This window comes from Fukomys damarensis, unplaced genomic scaffold (assembly GCF_012274545.1).
Source record: "Fukomys damarensis isolate Sample0158 unplaced genomic scaffold, DMR_v1.0_HiC HiC_scaffold_16, whole genome shotgun sequence".
Taxonomy (NCBI): Eukaryota; Metazoa; Chordata; class Mammalia; order Rodentia; family Bathyergidae; genus Fukomys; species Fukomys damarensis.
Genome location: NW_022900928.1, coordinates 15397090 through 15418938, shown reverse-complemented (window position 1 = coordinate 15418938; position 21849 = coordinate 15397090). Strand labels below are relative to the sequence as shown.

The window sequence follows — 21849 nt, the reverse complement described above, 5'->3', positions numbered from 1 at the left end:
AAAAAAAAAAAAAAAAAAGGAAAAAGTGGAAACGAGAAACACCTATACAACTGAATAAAATAAACAAGAAACGTATTAAAATGTTATATAAAAATCCCTCAGTGTGCTAAATATATTCTAACGAATTGATACATGCCTGAGATACTTAACAATTCAACATTAAGGGATACCACACTAAAGAATTAATAAACACAAACACTATCCATTTCTAATAGAACATCTGATAAAACTGTGTTGCCAATATTAAACACCAATATACTTATTTCTATACATTATCAAAAAATTGTGTATATGGTATAGAAAAAAGATGGGCACTGAAACAAGGACATCTACTATTTTCATTTTTTTCCCCAGTTCCTGGAAGAGAACTCGGGACCTTGTGCTTGTCAAGCAGGTACATTGTTACTGAGCTACATCCCCGGACCTAACACGCTCATTTTGACTTCACAATTTTGTGATTTTAGAAGTTTAGCATCCTGACCAGGTGTGGTAGCACACACCTGTAATCCCAGCTACCTGGGAAACTAAAGCAGGAGAATCACAAGTGTGAGGCCAGCCTGGACAACTGAGCAAGACCTTGTGTCTCAAAAGAAGTTTTAAAAAGGCGTAGAGATGAAGCTCAGTGATAGAATACTTGCCTAACATGTGCAAGGGCCTCAGTACAAACACCACCACACACACACCCAAAAAAATTAAGACTTACCCAACTACAAAATACAATGCTAAGTATTAAAAGTAAAAAACTAACAGAGCCAGGGATTTAGCTCAGGGCACCACACCTGCCTTGCAAGCACAAGGGCCTGAGTTTGACCATAAAAAAAAAAAAAAAAAACTCAAGCTATGGACTGGGGAAAACATCTGCAATACACAAAGCTAATGGAGAACCTGAATATCAAAGAACTCATATAAAACTCATACACAAACAACCCAGTTTTCAGAAGATCTGAACAGACACAAAAGAAGATCTATGGTATGCAGTTGCAAAGATGTTCAACATGACTAATCATCAGGGAAAAGCAAACTAAACCCACAGTGAGAGATCACTACACACGCACTGCACTGGTTAAAATACCTAGTGTTCATAGGGATTCAGAATAACTGGAATTTCCACACAAGGTTGGTGGGAATGCGAAACATTACCAATATTTCACAAGAAACTGTGAAATTGCTTTGTAAAGTAAACATACACTTACACTTGGCCCAAGAATCCACAACTTGGTATCTATCCAAGAGAAACGAAAATGTAAGTCCATACAATGATGTGAACATGAGTTTTCCAAGTAGCTTTATTCACAGTTTCTAAATACTGGAAACACCCAAATGTTCTATCAACAGGCAGACAAATAAGTTGTGGTATAACCATACAACAGACTACTACCAAACAACCACAAGGAACAAAATACAGAGGCAGCAGTATTATGGATGAATCACAAAACCACTGTGCCAAGCAAAAACATCCTAGCACAAAAGAATATGTACTAAAAAGTTTTGTTATGTAAAGTCTGATAACAAGCCAGACTAAACTGATTAATAAAAGCCTGGTCAGTGGGTACTTCAGAAGTCACTAACTGGGAAGAAGCACAAGGAGATCTCAGAGTAACAGAAATGTTTTCTATCTTGCTTGTGATGATCATTACACAGTGAATGCATTTGTCAAAACTCTTGCAACAATATACATAAAGTGGATGCATTTTAATACATGGTTACCATTACATAATGAGAAGGTAAACAAGAATGGGAGGTAAGAAGTTTTTACTCTTTACTGGACATGCCCCTGTATTGCTTACAGCTTTGTGGATGAAAGTAAAAAAAAATTTGTATAATTAATGTACTTCCACCAATATTTCACTGCTTTTCAATACTTTAAATAACACACACACAATCAGCAAAGCAAAACAAAAATCCAATAGACTCCTTATAAATGATGTAAGAGGGGTCAGGGGTGTGATTCAGTGGTACAGCATTTGCCTAGCATGAAAAAGGCCTAAATTCAATCTCCAGCACCACAAAAAAATTATTTAATTAGAGTAGATATAACAATATATGATAAAATAAAACCTGATCACAGGAAATAAACATACTGCCTATCAGATCTTTGTTGTTGTTTTTGTTTAGTTGCAATCCTGAGGACTAAACTCAAGACCTCACATATGATAGGCAAATATTCTACCACTGAACTATATTCCAGCCCTTTTTAAATTTTGTGACAGGGTCTCATTAAATTGCCCAGGCTGGCCTCAAACTTGTAGTCCTGCTGCCTCAGGTTTCCAAGTGGCTGGGATTATAGGCATATACCACCACACCAGACACCTGGCTTTCAGATCTCAATAAAAAGGATCTTTTTTGAATAAGCTTTAAACTACAGAAGAAATCTTCATCTGTAGTTTGCTGTGTTTCACAACCCAGTAGAGAAACAAAGTGAAATAATTATGAAAGACTATCAAAAGACTTTTCCAAATAAACTAATAGATAAATGGACAAAAACATGATCATAGAAGAAAAAAATGCAATGGTTAAAAATAAGAATTCAGACCTACCTGGAAATTACAATAAAAACCAAATAACCTTTAAGTATCATTTTATATCAGTTATCAATAACTGTATCAATTTTCAGTAACTTTTTTCTAATTATGAAGGATTAACCATTTGCAGAAAATTTATGAAAGTATAAAAAAGAAAATAATTCAACATTTGGGTCTATCTCTTCCCAGTTTTTTTTCCATCATAGAAAAAAACCAATATATTACTTCAAATTTTTACATGTTAACCATAGTATAAGCAACTTCTTACATCATCTATACTTTCTAACATACTTTTTTAAGCTGCTTTGATCTACTTTCGGTTCCTAGAGAAAAGACTATATTTTTGTCACGGACCTGCAGGACAATTCTAGTGGGTCATGATAATTAATCACAATAAATGTATCTGTGTATAGATATTATAGTTTTTACTGCTGCAGTAAAAAAATCTCTAGAGGTTTATATATCAAGTCAAAAGATAAAGCAAGGCAACTGATAAATAATACCAAACTTTAGTATCAATTACAAGATAAAAGGAAACAGATCCATAAATGTACTATAAAGGAGTTGGGGACATAACTCAACGGCAGTGTGCCTGCCTCACCCACACGGGGCCCTGGGTTCAATCTACTACTGAAAAAAAGGTTCTTCCTTGATTTTTTTTTTTTTTCTGGCTGCTTACCAAAGGATAAAAATTTAAAACAATTTTCTGTACTTTTAACTGCTCACCTTGTCATCATTTTCAATTAAGAGATATGATTTATCTGCACGGTCACCAAATTTTTAAAAATATATTAAATTCTATATACCTGTAATGTAAACTATTTAATTTACTAATGTGAATCATCATTCACTAATGTGAAAAGCACCCCTGTGCAGTTATTCTGCAGTCTAAATCAAAGAAAATTATCCAGCCACAACTCCTGTCAAGTTCTTCCTGGTTTCTAAAAGCTCTCCTACATACATTATCATACACATATAAATATCCTTTCCACACTCGCAGGAGGCAGCGAAAATGTATCATTTCCAGCTTATCCTTCAATTGTGATCTTGATCTGATCTCCTTCTACCTTCTCCAAGGTCTTTGCAATGAGGTGCCTCCTCTTTCCTTTTACACTAATTTTTCCTAAGCACAGAAAAAAGACGTTTTGTTCTCTAAAAACATTCACGTAAACTCAACCACCTTTACCTTATTTCTCTCCAATCCCCACTTTCCTCGACCTCTCATTCAGTGTAGTGTGGGTTCTAGTAGCCCTGCTCTGTGACCACTGGTGAAACCAATCTTAAAATTCTCACCTGCTGCTTACTTACAATCTAAGATGTGAGCCTACTGAACACTCACGGCCCTTCTTTAACTTGTCTTCTTTTAGTTCCGTAATACCTAACATGATTTGTCTCTAGCTGTCAAGGGGTTCTTTTCAGTTATCCTGTTTCTCGTCTCCTTCCAGGGCCCTTTTCAGTGGTGGCCTTCCAGAGTTCCATCCTGAGCCATGCACTGTTGTCCTCAAATGGGTGACCCTCATCCACCAAAACTCTTCAGAGCCGGTAGTGGTGGCACACACCTGTATTCCCAGCACTTGGGAGGCTGAGGCAGGAGGATCGCTGTGAATTCTGTGAGTGCTGTAGCCTGGGCTACATAGTGAGTTCCAGGTCAGTCTCAACTACATAGTGAGACCCTGTCTCAAAAATCCAAAAATAAAAAAAAAAGAAGTAGTAGAAGACTGTGAAAGCAGGAAAGAAGGGAGATGGGCTAAAGTTTCAGAACCCAAGGAACAACACTGTGATAAGCTCCCTGGGTTTTCTGAACTGTTATCTGAAAAGGCCATCAACACAGAAAGGCCATCAACACAGAAAGGCCATAAAAAAAAAAAAAAAAAAAAAAAAAAAAAAAAAAAAAAAAATCCCAACAAAAGCCTCCTTGCTAGTAAAGTACGAGAAATGGGGCACCCAGCAAAACACAGTCACTCCACTACTCCAGCCAAACACCACAAAAACCCACGGCCCCCACTTCTGTTCACACACTGGGTTAGGAGGCTCAAAGTCCATATCTGGAAAGCTGTGAAGGGTGCACAACAGCCCACTCAAGAGGTCATCAAGAGCCAGGACTTGATTCACTCTGAGGGACCAATCCCAAGGCATGCCCTCCCACGGCACACTTCAGTGGGGCCTAGACAGGCAATCTGGATGCCCACCTCTACCTGGCAGCAGCAAGGCAGCAACTACCCTTCTGCCAGAGTAGTTTCCAAAAAAACCAGCTGTTCAGAAGGATCTCAGTTCAAGGCTAGCCTGGCAACTTAGCTAGGCCTTGTCCCACATTAAATTTAAAAAGAAGACTAGGAAGTACAGCTCAGTGGTACAGTGCTTGCCTAGATGTGCAAGGCTCTAGGTTCAATCCCCAGGACATTTAAAACACACAGCTAAAGCAATGTGACTAAGATCCAAAGCCTCAAAACAAAATGTTAAAAATGTGCTGGCTTCAACAGAAAACTCCAAAAGCAGGAAGATCCTGAACTGAATGACAAAAAGACAATCCACAGATACAAAATCAAGATAACAGATGCTCCCACTTGTCTGACAAAGTGATGAAGATATTAAACCAGTCTTGATAAAAATGCTTCAACAATCTGATAAGCAAGCTTAAAAAATTTAAAAATAGAGGGCCTAAGCAAAGAACTGATTTACAAAGAACCAAATGGGAACTCAACACTGAAAAATACAGTAACTGAAATAAAGGGTTCAGTGAACAGAAGGGACAAGAGAAATAAACTAAAAGGTAAAATAGAAACTACCAAATATTAAGAACAAAAAACGTACCAACAAAAATAAAAAGTGATGGGCTATCCACTTTCTGGTTCCCCTTCTGTCCCTCTTAGACAGAAGCTTTCTCTGAAAACATTTTTCCTACCAAAAAAAAAAAAAAGTGAGCAGTGCTTCAAGAACTACGGGACTGCCAGGCATGATGGCTCACGCCTGTCATCCCAGCACTTGGGAAGCTGAGGCAGGAGGATCACTGCAAGTTTGAGGTCAGCCTACACTACATAGTGAGACCATGTCTCAAAAAACAAAAACAAAATGTAAGGCCAGGGATTTAGCTCAGTGATGCCACCTGCCTCACAAGCACAGGTCCCAAGTTTGATCCCCAGTACCCCACCCCCGCAAAAAAAAAACAAAAAAAACAAAAAAACACTTGCTACACTTGCTAGGCAGACATGGTGCCACTGAGCTAAATTCATAGCCCAATAATTTTTTTATCTTGGGGTCAGAAGAAAAATTCATTTTCTTTCCTCACCCAAAATTATAAAATATATATATGTGTGAATAAGTAATAAAGTTATTAAAATAGTCCTTTCTGTTGGAAAATGGGAAGAAAGTGTTCAAATGGGAAGGGGAACAAAGGAGGAGGGAGGGAGAAAGGAAGGGAGGGACCAGAATAAAAGTGAAATAGAAGGAAAAACATGGAAACAAAGCTTCTGTACATAGGGAGGGGAGGGGGCTTGAGGGGGAAAGGCATAAAATACATTTTATTTTTAAAAATAATAGTCCTTTCTTTCCAAAAATTTTCAGCTCCTGATGAAAATCCCCTCCCATCCAAAAGTTATCTACTTTATAAATGAGTAAATTGCATCAGCAAAAGTCAACGCATAGCATAGGTTTAGTATATGATGCTCTAGACTTTTTTATTTTTTCATCTTTATTCACACCTACCTAAAACCACATTATGTGACCATTCATTTTGTACACCTACAATGTCAAGAATTTTCTGCTGAGAAAAGTTAAAGGCATCATTTCTTTATACAGGAAATTTAGGGTAAAATTAATCATCAGTTCCTGTAACCACCAAAATAAAATCACGTACAATACTTTGAAGAAATCTTCAGAAACTGTGTAGAACAACTTTAAAAGCATATCATAGCACACGTCCTCATACATACATCCACATAAAACTGTTTTACCCATAAGCTCAAGTATGAACTTTTAACTGTAATAAGAAATGTACCAAGTTTTATTTTTTGAGTGGGGGAGGAGGGGAGTTTCCTACCTTGAGGGACACACTTGTGTCTTGTCAACCAAGTCACAATACCTTCTAACACCAAATGAATGGCTGTTTCCATCTGACTACAGAGGTTAAGTCAACCAAAAGAGCACTCCGCGCTCCTAACTATGCCATACCTTAGAAGATGACCTAAAGAAATAATATAACCATGCATACCTACTTCTGACTTACTAATACGATTAAAGGCTCGCTCTTACTCCTCTATAATCACTTTCCCCTTACTCCCCCCTAAACCCAAGAAGTAATCAATATCCTGAGTTTGGTGTTACTGTGCACCTACACACACCACACTGATAACTGCAGGACGGAGAGCTTTCCTGCTGTTGCAGATAGCGGGGGCCGGTTCCAGGGCTCAGGTTTGCTGGCCAAGTGCTCCACCTGCAAGGCACACATCCCCAGCCCCTTTTATGTTGATACAGGGTCTCAGTAAAGCACCCAGGCCAGTTCCACACTTGCAATCCTCCTGCCTCAGCCTCCAACATAGCTGGTATTGCAGGCATGTGTGTACCCAGCTTAAACTACCCATTAGAGGACACTACTACAAGTCTCTGGCTCCACACTACCTCTATAGTAGGCATCATCAGTGTTAGAAACATCTCAAGTCATCAAGCCTTCTTTTGGTGAAACTGCCCTCTCCCTCTTCCTCATCCCTGCATCAGTGTTCCTTCCAGATTAACACTGAAAATGTGATAACAGAATTTCATACAGAAAATGAACATCGATCACTGTTTTCAGCTCCTCACTGGCAAGTGTTGGAATTTTTGTGCCAATGTAACATTAAGAGCTCTGCAGTAAGATCACTATGGGACTGGGGATATGGCTCAGTGGCAGGGCATGACCGAGCATAGCCAAGGTCAGGGCTCCCGCCTACAGCACAAAAAAGAAGAGAGAAAAGCACCATATTCTGAAGTCAGGGGAATCTGCTTCAATGCCAACTTCACTGTTGTCTTGTTACTACACTGAATCCCCTCTTCCCAGTCCTCTTGATCCTCATCCATAGAACAGAAGGGAACAGAAGTTCGTGGAATGTCATTCTGACTTGGAATTATAAAGGACCATTACTGATATAAAATGAAATCATATGTGTAAAGTCCTCTCAAAAACAAAATAATTGGGCTGGGATTTAGCTCAGCGGCACTGCACCTGCCTTGTAAGTGCAAGGTCCTGAGTTCAATCCCCAGTACCAAAACAAAAACAAAAAACAAAACAATTACACAAATGTAAAGGATCATAAAACATAAATACTGTTTTGTTTTGTTTTTAACTCTTTAAGAATTACTTTAAGCCAGGCATGCCGTGGTGGCACACAACTGTGATCCCAGCACTGGGGAAGCTGAGGCAGGAGGATCACCACAGTTTGAGGCCAGCTTGGGCTACATAGTGAGTTCAAGGTCAGACTGAACTACATAGCAAAACTCTCTTTATAAAAAAAAAAAAAAAAAAAAAAAAAAAAAGAATAATTACTTCACAAAGTTAAAACTGGCCCACATTGTTTTTGTAACTTATTACATAAGCCTGTATTGGACTACAGAACATAAAAGGCTTGAGTAGCTGTTATCAAAAATGCATGTGCGGCCCTGTGCCTTCTCTTGGACAGTGGTCCACCCTCATGCTGTACAGTGAACTCCTTTTCCTACTTTTACTTGGCCCAAATTCGTTTTGCAAAGCCTGTTTTTTTTTAACCTTCAATGAATGTAAAAGCTTTCTACATTTAAAAAAAAAAATGCTTGGAATCAGAAGCATTTCATATTTCAAGTTTTTCTGATTTCAGATTTATTTAGACTTCTAGTGAGGTCTCCCTAACCCTAAAATACAAAATACAAAACATTTTAAAATCCAACACTTGGGTGGGGGTGGTACTGGGGATTGAACTCAGGACCTTCTGCTTGCGAGGCAGGTGACAGAATCACTGAGCCAAATCCCCGGCCCTCCAACACTTTTTGAGGATGGACATGATACTCAGTTCTACTTTCTGAGCATTTCAGATTTCAGATTTTTATATTAGGGACTCGACTCAACCTCTATTGACAATGTTGAAACAGCACTTGATACTGTGTCCACTAAAGTCTTCAAAATTCACAATGAATTAAGAGTCTTGTGTGTGCGTGCATTGAAAATTATACTAGAAACCCTACAAAGTGCACTAAAAAGTAAATTACACATAATGTAATTACATACGTGTTGAAAATGCACTTAAATATAGTTAGACTGAAATTTTTCTTCTTCTCTTTGTTTTAATAAATTTAGAAAACTCCCAAGGAGAGTTAGGCATGTAGACTACATCCATGATCCAGCCCTTGGAGAGACTGAGTCAGGAGGATTTGAGTTTGAGGCCAACCTAGACTACATAGTACAACCCTCTTTAAAAAAAACAGCCAGGCACAGTGGGGTGGCCCAGCACTCAGGACGCTGAAGTGGGAGAATCACCACAAGTTCAAGGCCAACCTGGGCTGCACTGTGAGTTCAAGTCAGCCTGAATTACACAGTGAGATCCTGCCTCAAAAAAGAAAAAATAAAAATCCAAAGTAGAGCAGAAGGTGTAACTCCGTGGTACAGCAGGGACTAGTCTCATCCTAGGCACTACAAAAAAAGAAAACCCCAAGGAAGGACAGATTTGGTGACAGACTGCTGTAAAATCAGTCCCCGTTGCCCACCCCACCAAGAGACTGCTGGCTCCTCTTCCAGCTTGGGAAAAGGCTCGAAGCGGGTGTGAAGAATACCCTGCACAGTGGAAGGGCAGTTCTATTTTAAATAAAGCACCGAGACGTTGACATACGCAACAGAGAATGCAGGCAACCTTTTTAAAACTTTAAAAGGGGGGAAAGGACAGGCTACACACAACAGTTTAGTTTAACTCGTAAACCTACTTGCCACAGGACTTTCAGATCTGAAATATTCTTAAATGCGATGCCTCTGGGCCCACAGTCCTACAGATGAAGAAACCAAGATCACGAAAGTGTACACCCTTTCACTGAATAAAGACCGTGCGAGGGGGTGGCAGCTGACTCTCTAAAGAAGAAAAGTACATTCTCATTTTAGGACATGAAAAAAAATTTCTGAAGGAATTAAAAAAAATTCATGTCACAAAATGCAACTTGGAGACAGCAAGTGTAATGGGGAAGGAAGGATGAAAACAAGGAAAGGGAAAAAGATATGACCCTAAATGCTAAAAAAATAGTTATTAACCTGGTCTTGATATGTTTACCCACATATTTATTAACTGAGGAAAGGGTGACACAGGGTCTTGCTATGTAGTTCAGGCTGGCCTTGAACTCTCTATGTAACCCTAGAACTCTCAAGGATCCTCCTGTCTCAGCCTCCCAAGTGCTGGGATTAGAGGCATGCACCACCACACCCGGCTAACATTTATTAATTATAAGGGGACAGTAGTAATTTTTCACTAGCAGTGATCAGATTTCATATGTTACAAATAAGACAACACATGCCTCTTTAAGATGATGTACTTGGAGGACACTACATCACCTTTATATTTGCCGAAAAATACACAATTTGATTCTTATAAGAAAATAAACAAACCCAAATTGTGAGATATTTTGCGAATAACTTTAAGACCAAAAAGATAGAACAAATAAAGCAACCCCAGATAAATACCAGACTAGTTATAAAAGCTATTGGATACCAAATAGTTTCTCTGGTGTGAATAATCTGCAACAATACATAAGATCCTAATAAGATTACTGACATTTCGAAAAGGGGAGAAAGGAGCTAAAGGTGTAGGGAAGGTGGGATGGGTAGGGGAAGGGTAATAAGGGAAAAGAAAAAAATGTGAGATAATGAAAAGATGGAAATAAAGTATTTGTAGATGGGGAGGGGAGGAGGGGGTGAAGGGAGGGCAGGGGTAAGGGGAAAAAATGAGAATCAAGACTTGCCATGTAGAGGTACAAGATCCCAACAATGAATGTAACTGTACTGTATCCCTAAAATGTACCAATAAACTCAATTAAAGCTGAAAAAAAAAAAAAAGCTATTGGAACTGGTGTAATTTCCTGATTGCTACAAGCAAACTAAGGTTAGATAAATGGGCCAGGGAGTTAGCCCAGTGGTGCCACCGCCTGCCTCACAAGCACAAGGACTCTATTTCAATCCCTGGTACCACAAAAACAAAAACAAAGGTTAGATGAATGGCTCCTTCTGAAAGACCCCTATTGATAATAACACTGAAGCAGGAGTGACTTCTGCAGCTTACACTCAAAATGTTCAGAAAGAGCTGGAGACGTTACTCAGTGGAAAAGCAAATGCTTTCCATGCACAAAGCTTGGATTTTGATCACTAGCACCAAAAAAAAAAGGCACAGGGTATCATCATAGGAGCACAAGGGGAGAGGCGTCAAGTCCACCCTGGATACTCCCTCAGGAAAGGCTGGAGATAACTACGAACCAATGGGCAAGAGGAAAGAAGAACGCTTGGAAGAGCTTCGGAAGTCACGAGTACAGATCGCACAGATTCTGACTGAATTGGATAGTGCGTTTCTCCAAACACAAGAGCTGAAACACAGTAAAGGAGGGAAGGAGGCACAGCAAAGCCACGTGAGAGAAGGCATCTCACACACGTATGAGGAAGGTGCGACACACAAAGCAGTGGAGGTGGGCTGCTGCTGGCGGGAACAGCAGACAGTGACCAGCCACAGAAGCCCCAGTAAAACCCTGGGAAAGGATCACCAGGGGGGGGAGCAGAAAGGGAGGCAAAGGTGCTTCAAGTAGAGCTTCACTTCCTAGGTCACAACTGAAGCATTCACAACACAACACTTATAAATATGCAAGACTTAAATCTGTTACACAAAGCCATCTGGCATCATTCTAAATAAATAGGGCACAAAAAAGAAGTCATAAGATGATTCATTTTAACAGAGTATGTAACATCATAAAAGATTGTTAAAAAAAGGAATGTGGAGTATTTTGTGACAGCTGGAACAAAGCTGCTGGAGTAACAGCTGTGCACCATGTACTGTTCACCTAAAACCACAAAACCAAAGCAACCCATGTCAGACAACTTCGTTTGACCACTCAGCTCAGCCAATGGCTTCTCCTGGAAACTGCTACAAAGAATTCTAAATACATAATTTTTTGTAAAGAAAAATGAAAAAGAATTGCCTAAAGCCAGGCACGTGGTGGCGCATGCCTGTAATCCCAGCATTCAGGAGGCTGAGGCAGGAGGATCACTGCAAGTTCGAGACCAGCCTGGAACCACTGAGCTAAATCCCCGGCCCAAATGAACTACTTTTTAATTGTCAAGTGACTTAATGTTAAAAATTTCTTAGAAGCACTGCAGTGTTTACTGTTAAAGTACTTTTCTTTTAGTCAGATGTTAAGAATGGAATGGGAATGGTGAGGTTGCATGTGAAGAGTTCAGCTTCAGTTGTTGGGTCTTTCCTTATTATATGAAGTCTGCAAGGTTTAGTGATTGTATTTCATTTATTTTTTGGCATTTCTGTGAGACACAGTCTTATGCTGCTGAAGAAGCTGGTCTCGAACTCCTGGGCTCAAATTCTTCTGGTTCCAGCCTCGAGTAGCTTGGGACTACAGGTGTGCCTGGCTTCCAATTATTATTTCAGTAGTTGTGCAAATAGTGTGGAAAACTTTGTCTTTATTGTAATTTTAGCTTGTGATTCTGTTTTTAATTTTACATGTAGAGTTATAGACAATTAATTAATCAATTAATTTGTTTTTTTTTTTTTTGAGACAGGATCTTATTACTATGTAGTTGAGACTGACCTGGAACTCACTGTGTAGCCCAGGCTGGTCTCGAACTCACAGTGATCCTCCTGCCTCAGCCTCCCAAGTGCTGGGATTACAGGCATGTGCCACTATGCCCGGCAAAAGTAGTTCATTTAAACCAAGTTGTTGGTGTGGAAATTTCACATCAGTATCTAAAACTAAGAGGGTAGTGTTCAAATACGCCATTAAGCCATCCATCTAAACATTTGCAATTCATTATTAAATTACCACAAACACCTTTGTTGTATAATTTATCTCCCCTTTTTTACTCCAAAAACCCACAAATCCCCCTCTAACTTTAATTTCACTTCTCAGTTTAAGACGCATGACCATGCACTAGAATATGCACATATACATATATGAATAAGGTAAATTTCCTATCTTATTTTGCTGACACATCTGAATTTCAGAGGCAAAAGGGATGAAACGACAAATTTGTTATACACCTTTTCCACATGATTTTTTTAATCTAAAAGTTAATATCTATCATAATCTTTCTTTGCAGTTTGACATGACTACTCGCTTAGTATTCTTTTCCTTTCAGCTAACAAACTGCTGACTACTGTAATGTCAACCACATGTAATCATTTAACCAAAAGCAAGGCTTCAGGAGAAAAACCCACCAGGAAATAAGACAAAAGTAGTAACTCTTTAAGACGATATTCTCAAGGCTGTTTTACATTTCCTGAACCAAAATTTCCACAGAGAATTCAAAATAGGACTATCCAAAAACTATTTTGGAAAAAACTGAATGTTTATAGATCAACTTCTAAAACTTCTAAAACTCAAGATTCAAATACACAGAAACTCTGAAATTCAAAAAGAAAGCCAATTCTCGGTCCTCTTCAGTAACTAGCTGCTATGGGACCACAACAGAGTCCACTCATCTTTCCTAAAATCTTTACTTCCCCAATTATTTCCTCTGTCCTATTTAAGACCTAACGCTAGCACTTAACAGATATTAACAAGTATTTTGCTAAGAGCTTTTAGTTCATGTAACCAAGATATCTCTGGTCTATGATTCTCAAAACCTCAATATAAAGAATAAAATGTACTACAACTAAGTGGCAATATATTCAGGCCAAGGAACCTAAAGACGAAAAGTTTTCTAATAAAATATTTGTTCATATTCTAGTATTCTAATCTAAGGTGAATAAGACACAGAACTACTGTGTAATTCAAAACCCCCTTTAAGAAATGAAATAGCCATACAGTCACAGTGGTTGAAAGGATATCAAACAAGACCTACATATTACTTTCAAGATGAATATGTTCTTAGACAAACAATAGGAATTTGTCCAGATCTACAGCTTTTTAAAAAGAAAAACAATCAAAACCACAAAGCTGTGTTATTTAATTTCATTAGACTACTCATGACTATAAAAAGGCAATCACCAAAAACAAAAGGCAATGCAGGCCAGGGATTTAACTCAGTGGTTCCAGCGCCTGCCTCGCAAGTGCAAGGACCAGAGTTCGATCCCCAGTACAAATAAATGAATGAACGAATGAATGGCAATCACAAGGAATAAGTTCCTCCCAGACCTAGCAGTGTTTCACCATTTCCCTGAGAAACTGGGGAAGAGAGAAAATCTTCTAGTCATATCTTGATAAATGTTTCCATTTCCAAAGATAAGTGAATGCTGCAGGCGTACAAGTAGAAAAGTTATTTCTGCAAAAGGGAAACCTGAGGCTAGCCAAAGATAAATACAGCAATTATCTCCACAGCTTTAATACAAAAAATGTTGAGATGCAATAATTTCAAACCCAGAAGTCATCCTTTATCATGCAAAAGTAAATATAATCTTAAATACCTATCCAGTTAAAAGTACTTGAAAGTATTATTTTTCTCTTTTCTCACTTTGGTTTTTTGAGACATTATTCAAGTCCATCCAGGCTGGCCTTGAACTCACTAGGTAGCCTAGGCTGGTCCTGAATTTGCAGTAACCCTTCTGCCTCAGCCTCCTAAGGGCTGAGATTACAGGTGTGCACCACCATACCCAGCACAAATGCTTTAAAATATTCTTTAAATCACAATTCAACCTAGCATTCACTGCACTTGAGTTCAATCTGGCACTTAATAAAATCACAATTCAAAAACAAACCACCACCAAAGGTGTGGGGGGTTGCTCTAGCCTCTCCTCTGTAAAATTCTTATTTTCTCCCTGATAAATCCCGTATTGTGAGACAATGTTAACATCCAGCCACTCTCAAACCTTTACCAACTAGTTTTAACATTCCCTTGGGAGTCCCAAGTCAAATATGCTTGCAAAAAGATTTTCTAAGTTCTGTTTCCTATATGTTCTTTCGTCAGCCTGAATTAATTTGTCACTATGGAGACACAGATCCTTACTTTATTCATGGGCAAGAATCAGCTGTCTTATTTTAATGATTAAACTGACCAGAGTGAGCCAGTGGGAAGTTTTTCCGGGTTGACTCCTATGTCTCTCTGATGTCCCCATCGCTTTGTTTTCTGGGTTTTTCCTTATTTCCTGACACTACAAGCTACTCCAAGATTATTTTTTTCTTTTTTCCTGGCTCTGGCTCTAAAATCAGATAATTCTCTAAGGTTTTTCTACTAAAAAATGGCATTTAGAAATCCAGACCTGGCGCTAGGTGATCTCATCACTATTGTACCAGGTCACCACTATTTCTCAGCCCTGTTAGTGGAGCTGGAAAAAAGATGTACAGATGTGGGCACAGATGTCTGCACATCTGGGTACTTTCAAATTTATGACTTTCAGTACCTTCAATTCCAAACACCAGAGTTCATTTAAACCTTTGCCCTTTCTGGAGTTGTACCTCCCTTTTCCTCCAACAGTCAGAGGGAAAAAATATCAAATAGAGTTCAATGGTTTCAAGTTCTGTCTCTTTATCCTGAGGATGTAGTCCAAATACTGGGTTCAAAAGTCATCTAAATTAGTTTCCTTTCTTTCACCCATTGAATGTGATTAAGTGATTCATCTGAAATAAGGTTCAGCACACTTGTCTGTATTTCACTTTTAAGATTGTTTTCATCACTTGCTTTTATTGCTGTTTGCTCTTTACATGCTGATTAAGTGAAACATTAACATGCTTCCAAAGTCAGAAAACAATATCCCAGAAGGGTTACTGTCCTCATTCCTTCCATCTCTCCCACTTTACTCCTCCTCACCCTCAGTAAGTCAATCTCTATCATCAATCTCTCAGGTATCCTTGCTTTATTCTGCTGTTGTTACCTTGAGCAGATATATACGCATTTTGTTTCCCTTCCTACATGAGATACTTTTCAACTTTCCTTTTTTCACTGAACACTGTACCGTAGCACCCCACAGTGCACTGAGACCTTCCTTATATTTTTTACTGTTGTATAACACTCCATGAGGTGAATATATCATATGGTATTCAACTAATTTACTATACAAGTAGCTTCTGATTTTTTCAGTGACAAACAATGCCACAATGTCGTGCATCTGTATTCTCATACTGGTGGAACAGTACCTTCAGAGTTACTTCCTAGATGTGAGATTACTGAGCCAAAAGGTAAACAAGTATCAAGCATCTATGTATGTTTCCTAGTAAAATGCACAAGAACGTATCATTTCTTAGTCTCTCCGACCCCAACTCACAAAATGTGTAACCTGAACTTAATTGGGAAGAAACATTAGTCAAGTTCAAAATGGAGGGGCCAGGGATTTAGCTCAGTGGTTCTGCTGCCTGCATCACAAGCACAAGGACCGGAGTTCAATTCCCCATACAAAAAAAAAAAACAGGCAAAAGTTCAAAATGGAGGGAACCCTACAAATAACTAATTTGTGCTTTTTTGCAACACAGGCTATAAAACTGTTTCAGGTATTTGGGGATATAGAATGTATTATATAATCTTTTCTTATACTATAAAGTGCACTGTTGGGAAAACTGACAAGATCCATGGGTATTCAGGTTTTGGCTATTATACTACGTTAAGCAAATATCTTTGTAGTTAGAAAACATAAGCAGTGGCACTTATTTAAAGATTGGGGGAAGAGGGGTTATGTCAATTTACACTCAAATGATTTGGGGTTTTTTTTGTTTTTTGTTTTAAGACAGAGAGTCTCAATATGTAGTTGAAACGGACCTGGAACTATGTAGCTCAGGCTGGTCTTGAACTCAAAGCGATACTCCTACCTCAGCCTCCTGAGTACTGGGATTACAGGCATGCGCCACCACGCCCGGCTCAAATTATTATTTTTTTTAATGTGTACAGATAGGAGAAATAAAGTAAATATGGCAAAATGTTAGCATTTGGAAATATGGGCACATCAGAAATAATTTTAACATATTCATTATCGTAGCACTAAACATTTACTTACATGTATAGAGCTCTCTCTCCTAGGAGGAAAAATTATACAAGGTGGCAATGCTAAGTTCATTGGCAATATTAAACTATAAACTGACAGCAATAAACTGATCATAAGTGAATTAAAATATTATTTAATGTTTTTAATGCTTACAATCATCACACAGCTTGTATAAATCCTAAACTATAACTTACAAGACAAAAAGAAACACAGTCTATGTTTCCAGTAGCAACATTTTAGACAACATATATTTCTTTGCTTTCCTAAGGCACATTTTTCTTTAGAAAACAAAAGCAAAGGCCAATCAAGGACATTAGTTTAAACTAAGTTTCAATCCCAAACACAGATTCAGCCGGGTCTACCCCAAAGTCATTTAACGTCAAGATTCTCTCTCTCTCTCTCTCTCTCTCTCTCTCTCTCAAGATTCAACACCTACAGCACAGTTGAATTGTGAATGTGAAGTTAAGAAAAACATGACAGGCTGAGGAGTGTTTCCCCTTAGTCTCAACTGTTCAGGAAGCTGAGGAAGAGGTTCAAGTCCAGCCCAGGCAACACAGCAAGACCTTCTAACACACATATGGGCAAAGAATTCTACCTATTTGATTAGTTTCTTTTTAACATATGGAAAAATATGTAATAAATACACAAAGAATTTTAACATAAAGACATCCTAAGCTAGAATTTCCTTCTGCTTCTTCTGACAAAAGCAGGCATCCTATTTAAAAAAAAAAAGTTCTTCCTTGGATGCCTACAATTTGGATCACAGCATGCTCTTCAAGACCATTTCAACTGTGACCCGAACAAGTAAATCTCTACTACTAACGTCATTGGGAGAAGTGTGTTATTTTTCAGGGCTAGTAATTCATTTGTAAATTACTCTCAAAAACATAAAACAATTTGCAAAAAAATCTAGTTTTCAGTCATGATCAAAGTTAACAATTCAGATGCTTTTGAAGTGCAGGAAGAGTCCTCAAAATGTAGCCATGGAATGGCCACTCAGCAATAAACTCAGAACCCCAGCACACAGATCGAGTAACTGTCAACACAAGTAGAGGAGTCTTGAAATCTCTCTAGAACTCTGCCCCAGGAAAGGCAACGTAAAAGCACTCAGCAAGAGACAAACTCTTCTAGGTAAAAAGCATCTCTGAGTCAGGTCCAGACCAACAGGTTTTAAGACTGACCAAAACTCAAGACATGAGAAATCAGCCAACCCCTACACAGCTCAAATCTGACAAGCTGAAGAATAAAAAGGAAGCCAATACTGCCTGAATAAACCAGATGTCTCATCAATAAGTTATTTTCATGCTCAGAATAAATAAATAAATACACTAAAAGAGCAAAAAATTGGGAAACTTCTCTCTTTAAACTTGTCAACCACATATAGCCTCTTCATAGGGTTGCCATATGAATAATCCAAAACATCAATGGTTTACTCCCATTACCTTTTTCTTATTTTCTTATTTTGTTTCTTATTTTTCTTATTTTCTTTTTTTTTTTTCTTCTTATTTTTCTTATTTTCTTCTTAGACTGAACCCTGGGCCTATGCTAAGCACATGTTCCACCACTGAGCTAAGTTAGCCCCCACTTCCACCACTGCTTAATATCAATTCTCAACTGATTGAAAACTTGTTTTCCCAAACTTAAAAAGGAAATTAATATTCACCACCTAAATACAATGCAGAAGTCAGGAAAGTAAGCATGAGAGAAAGACTGAGGAAAATAGGAAAATGGACACATATTGAGGATATACTCTTAAACGAAATAAATAAGTCACACATGTGTAAATACCAAATAATTTCTCTGGTGTGAAAAACTATAATAGTACATAAGATCCTAATGGGATGGGTAAGAGTGTGAAGTGGGAAGAAAAGGAGTAAAGGTGTAGGGAAAGGGGGAAGGGTAGGGGCAAGGAAATAAGGGAAAAGAAAAAATATGAGAAAATGAAAAAATGGAAATAAAGAGTTTGTTAATGGGGAGGGGAGGAGGGGGTGAAGGGAGGGCAGGGACAAGGGGAAAAATGAGAACCAAGACCTGTCATGTGAAGGTACAGGATCCCAGTAATAAATGTAACTGTATTGTAGATCTAGAGTGTACCAATAAACACCATAAAAAAAGAAAGAAAAAAAAAAAAGAACTGAGGAAAAACCAAAAAGTGCAAATTGTTTTGGAAGAACATAAAGACAGAAGCAAGAAACCCCATGAAAACACAGATAACAATTATTACTTACTTACACAGTAGATGGCACTGTCCTGAATAACTCAGGCATTATTTACTCCAAAAACCCTAAGGGTGCTGTTACGCTTTTCAAATGGGGCTGGGATTTAGCTCAGTGGTTCTGCTGCCTACCCTTGCAAGCACAAGATCCCAGGTTTGATCCCCGGTACAAAAAAAGGGGGGGAAACTGAGGCTTAGAGAACCTAAGAAATTTAATTAAATGAGTAAGAAAGAATCCTAGAAATTCAAAGGTGCAGAGATTTACTCAACCAAACTCAGTACTTCATGGAGAAGAAACAGCCCTAAAGAGATCAGACACTAAGGTACCAGCAGAGGCAGGGTGAGAAGACAGTCAAGTCCCATGTCCATCTTTCTCCCTTCCACTCTGGACGACATCAAATTTACATCTGGGCCAGGGATTTAGTTCAGTGGTGCCACCACCTGCCTTGAAAGCACAAGGTCCCGAGTTCAATCCCCGTACCAAAAAAAAACAAACAAACACATTTATGTCCTAACTTGAGTTTACTGACAGAACTTAAAATGTTTTTCAAAAAATTATGAGCAACAGAAGAAACAGGAAGATATATATACACATGTAGTCTTAATACTTTGCATCTTTAACACATATTTTGATTTGTTGTACTCATTTTTAAAGTAGAAAAGGCATCTCCATTTCATAATTTCCTAATGTAATAATTTTGCTGCCCCTCATATACACAGAAGGTAATAACTAAACCTAAGGTCAAAGAAAGGCAGGGTTAAAGGCAAAGTAGTTTCAAAATTTTTCACTTCCAAATTCATTATATTTACCTGCTAAAGATAACATAACAGAAAAATATATACTGAAAGCTATAAAAACAGCATAGTATTTCAGGAGTCTCAAAAGGGGGTGGGTCATTTTGTGCCATCATAATCACTTTCAAAGAGAACCAAATTCTTTGTTAAAAGTGATCATTCTGCCATCTTCTCTCCTTCCAGTTTCTACTGCTACAGCCACAACAGAGCGAAATTTAACTCCCCAGTCAGACAATAAACAGCAACTCTATCAAGTCACTGTAATTCCACTAAGAGTAAAACAACCATTGCGTAGCCGTACTGCGTACCACACATTGTCCCAAGTCCCTGGCATATGCGGACTCACTTAATTGTCACGACTAAACATGGCACAATGTATTTCCCCAGGTTACAGATGAGCAACACTGGGGTCCAGGAGTTGAGGGGCTTGCCTGAGAGTCACACAGACCAAGTGTCAGGGCTGTCCTTGCTCACCAGACGCCTCAACACCCGTCTGTTTCACTAGTCCCTGGTCACCTATCCCACTCCCCTACCCCCAGCCCACCTGTCTCCCCTCTCTAAGCCAGCATGGTATGCGACATTTCTTTCTCCCGTCACCGAGCTTACGTACATTTGTTGTTTGAGGTGCTGGGGATCGAATCCAGGACCTCGTCTATGCCAGGCAACGGCTCTACAACTAAGCTACATTTCCCCACAGTGTCTTTAAAAATCCTTCCCACACTGACTATTCCAAATCTAAATCTCCTTTGCCTTTTAACGTGTTACAGAGCTCTACACATGCACACTTATAAAAATGGCTACCACGAACGGAGTATATACATGCTACATAAAAATGACAAGATCTTTCTCAAAATTTTAGGTAAGACTGTGTAGTGAGACCCATTTTGTTGATAAAATTGAGGCTCAGAGAAGCTGAATATTTTGGCAGCTTTCTGACAGCCAAAACAATGACAGAACAAAAGACACACTCAAGACTGGAAGACTCAAAAGCTCCTACCCTGTATGTATGTATCCTTGTTTCTCAGGGACACGTTATGTATCATTTAAAGCATCTACTACACTACTCATAAAGGAAGCATTTCTTCAACAAATGACTTCTAGGAAAATCATTAGGAAGACATCTAATGCAATCAACCAAAAGAGTTCTAATATCTCATTTAAATTAACTTATGGGTTCAAATGCATTCAGATAGTCCCTCCCTCGAGAAAAAAAAACGATTTAAATCTTGTAGGTAACACTATTCAGCAATACTGGAACCCAGTATGATTTTCCTACTCCTTGACTATTTCAAACACTATCACAGGAGTTACCAAAGCAAGGGTTTGCTGTAAATTGTATTGCTTTGCTATTTTAAAAATGCTTCTTGGCCTTGGGGAAAGAGCAACATGACATAATCCCTGATTCTGTCTGCTAAACTTAAACCAATCTCACCTCTCTGTGATTTTTTTAACTCATTTATGAGCATATTGTAAATGCTCATTACATAAACATCCCCTCTTCCTGGATACAAAGGCTCGAGCAGCAGTTTTTTAATCCCATGGAATATAGTAACAGCCCAAATAATGACAAACAGATGAAACGAATCTAAAAAATATTTCGCCATCAGTACTCGATACAGTACAAGCAGCTGTTACCTGATAAACCAAGGTTCTACGTTTCTGCCAGCATATGACACACGCCTTTTATACTGACAAAAGCAGAAAGCTATCTGCCTTTTCTTTTTTTAAATCCCAGAAAAGATCTCTTAAGCCTCTCACCAAGAGCAAATTCTAAGAATGAAGAATTCCACCACCTCCTCTAACACCTTCAGACTTTGCCCCCACACCCTCCCCAGCAACCACAGAGAAGTAGGGCTCGGGGTGAGGGAGAGGGTGGCTGGAATACAGAACGACTCGATCGACCAGCCCGGCTCACCCTAAACTTCACCTCGGCACGCGAGAACCAGGAAGGCACCAGGAATTCCTGGGAAACGGTCTCCCCACCACCCCCCAGTCAGGGCACATTTTCAACTTCCTCGAAGCCACCACTCCCTGGGGCATTATCAAACACTCCCACCCGGACCTATTACCTAAGGGACTACAAGTAAAGCAGGCGCAAACACACACAAAGAAAAACACCCCTGCTCTAAGCGGCCAGCTCGGGGTCGTCGGCGAGCAGATCCCCGGGACCGCGCGGAGAGCGATCGCCTCGACGGCGGCTGCAGGGGCAGCGCGG

The 21849-nt window shown here is 38.9% G+C and overlaps 1 protein-coding gene across 1 annotated transcript in view; it reads right to left on the bottom strand.

Annotated features, from left to right (window-relative positions):
- Nucleotides 1-21849, bottom strand: part of Rras2 (RAS related 2) — a 75635-nt gene that overhangs the window by 42734 nt on the left and 11052 nt on the right. Inside the window, exon 3 of the mRNA XM_033763916.1 lies at nt 21753-21832. Within this exon, the coding sequence (XP_033619807.1) occupies nt 21753-21832 (80 nt within the window). The remainder of the gene's footprint in view (nt 1-21752; nt 21833-21849) is intronic.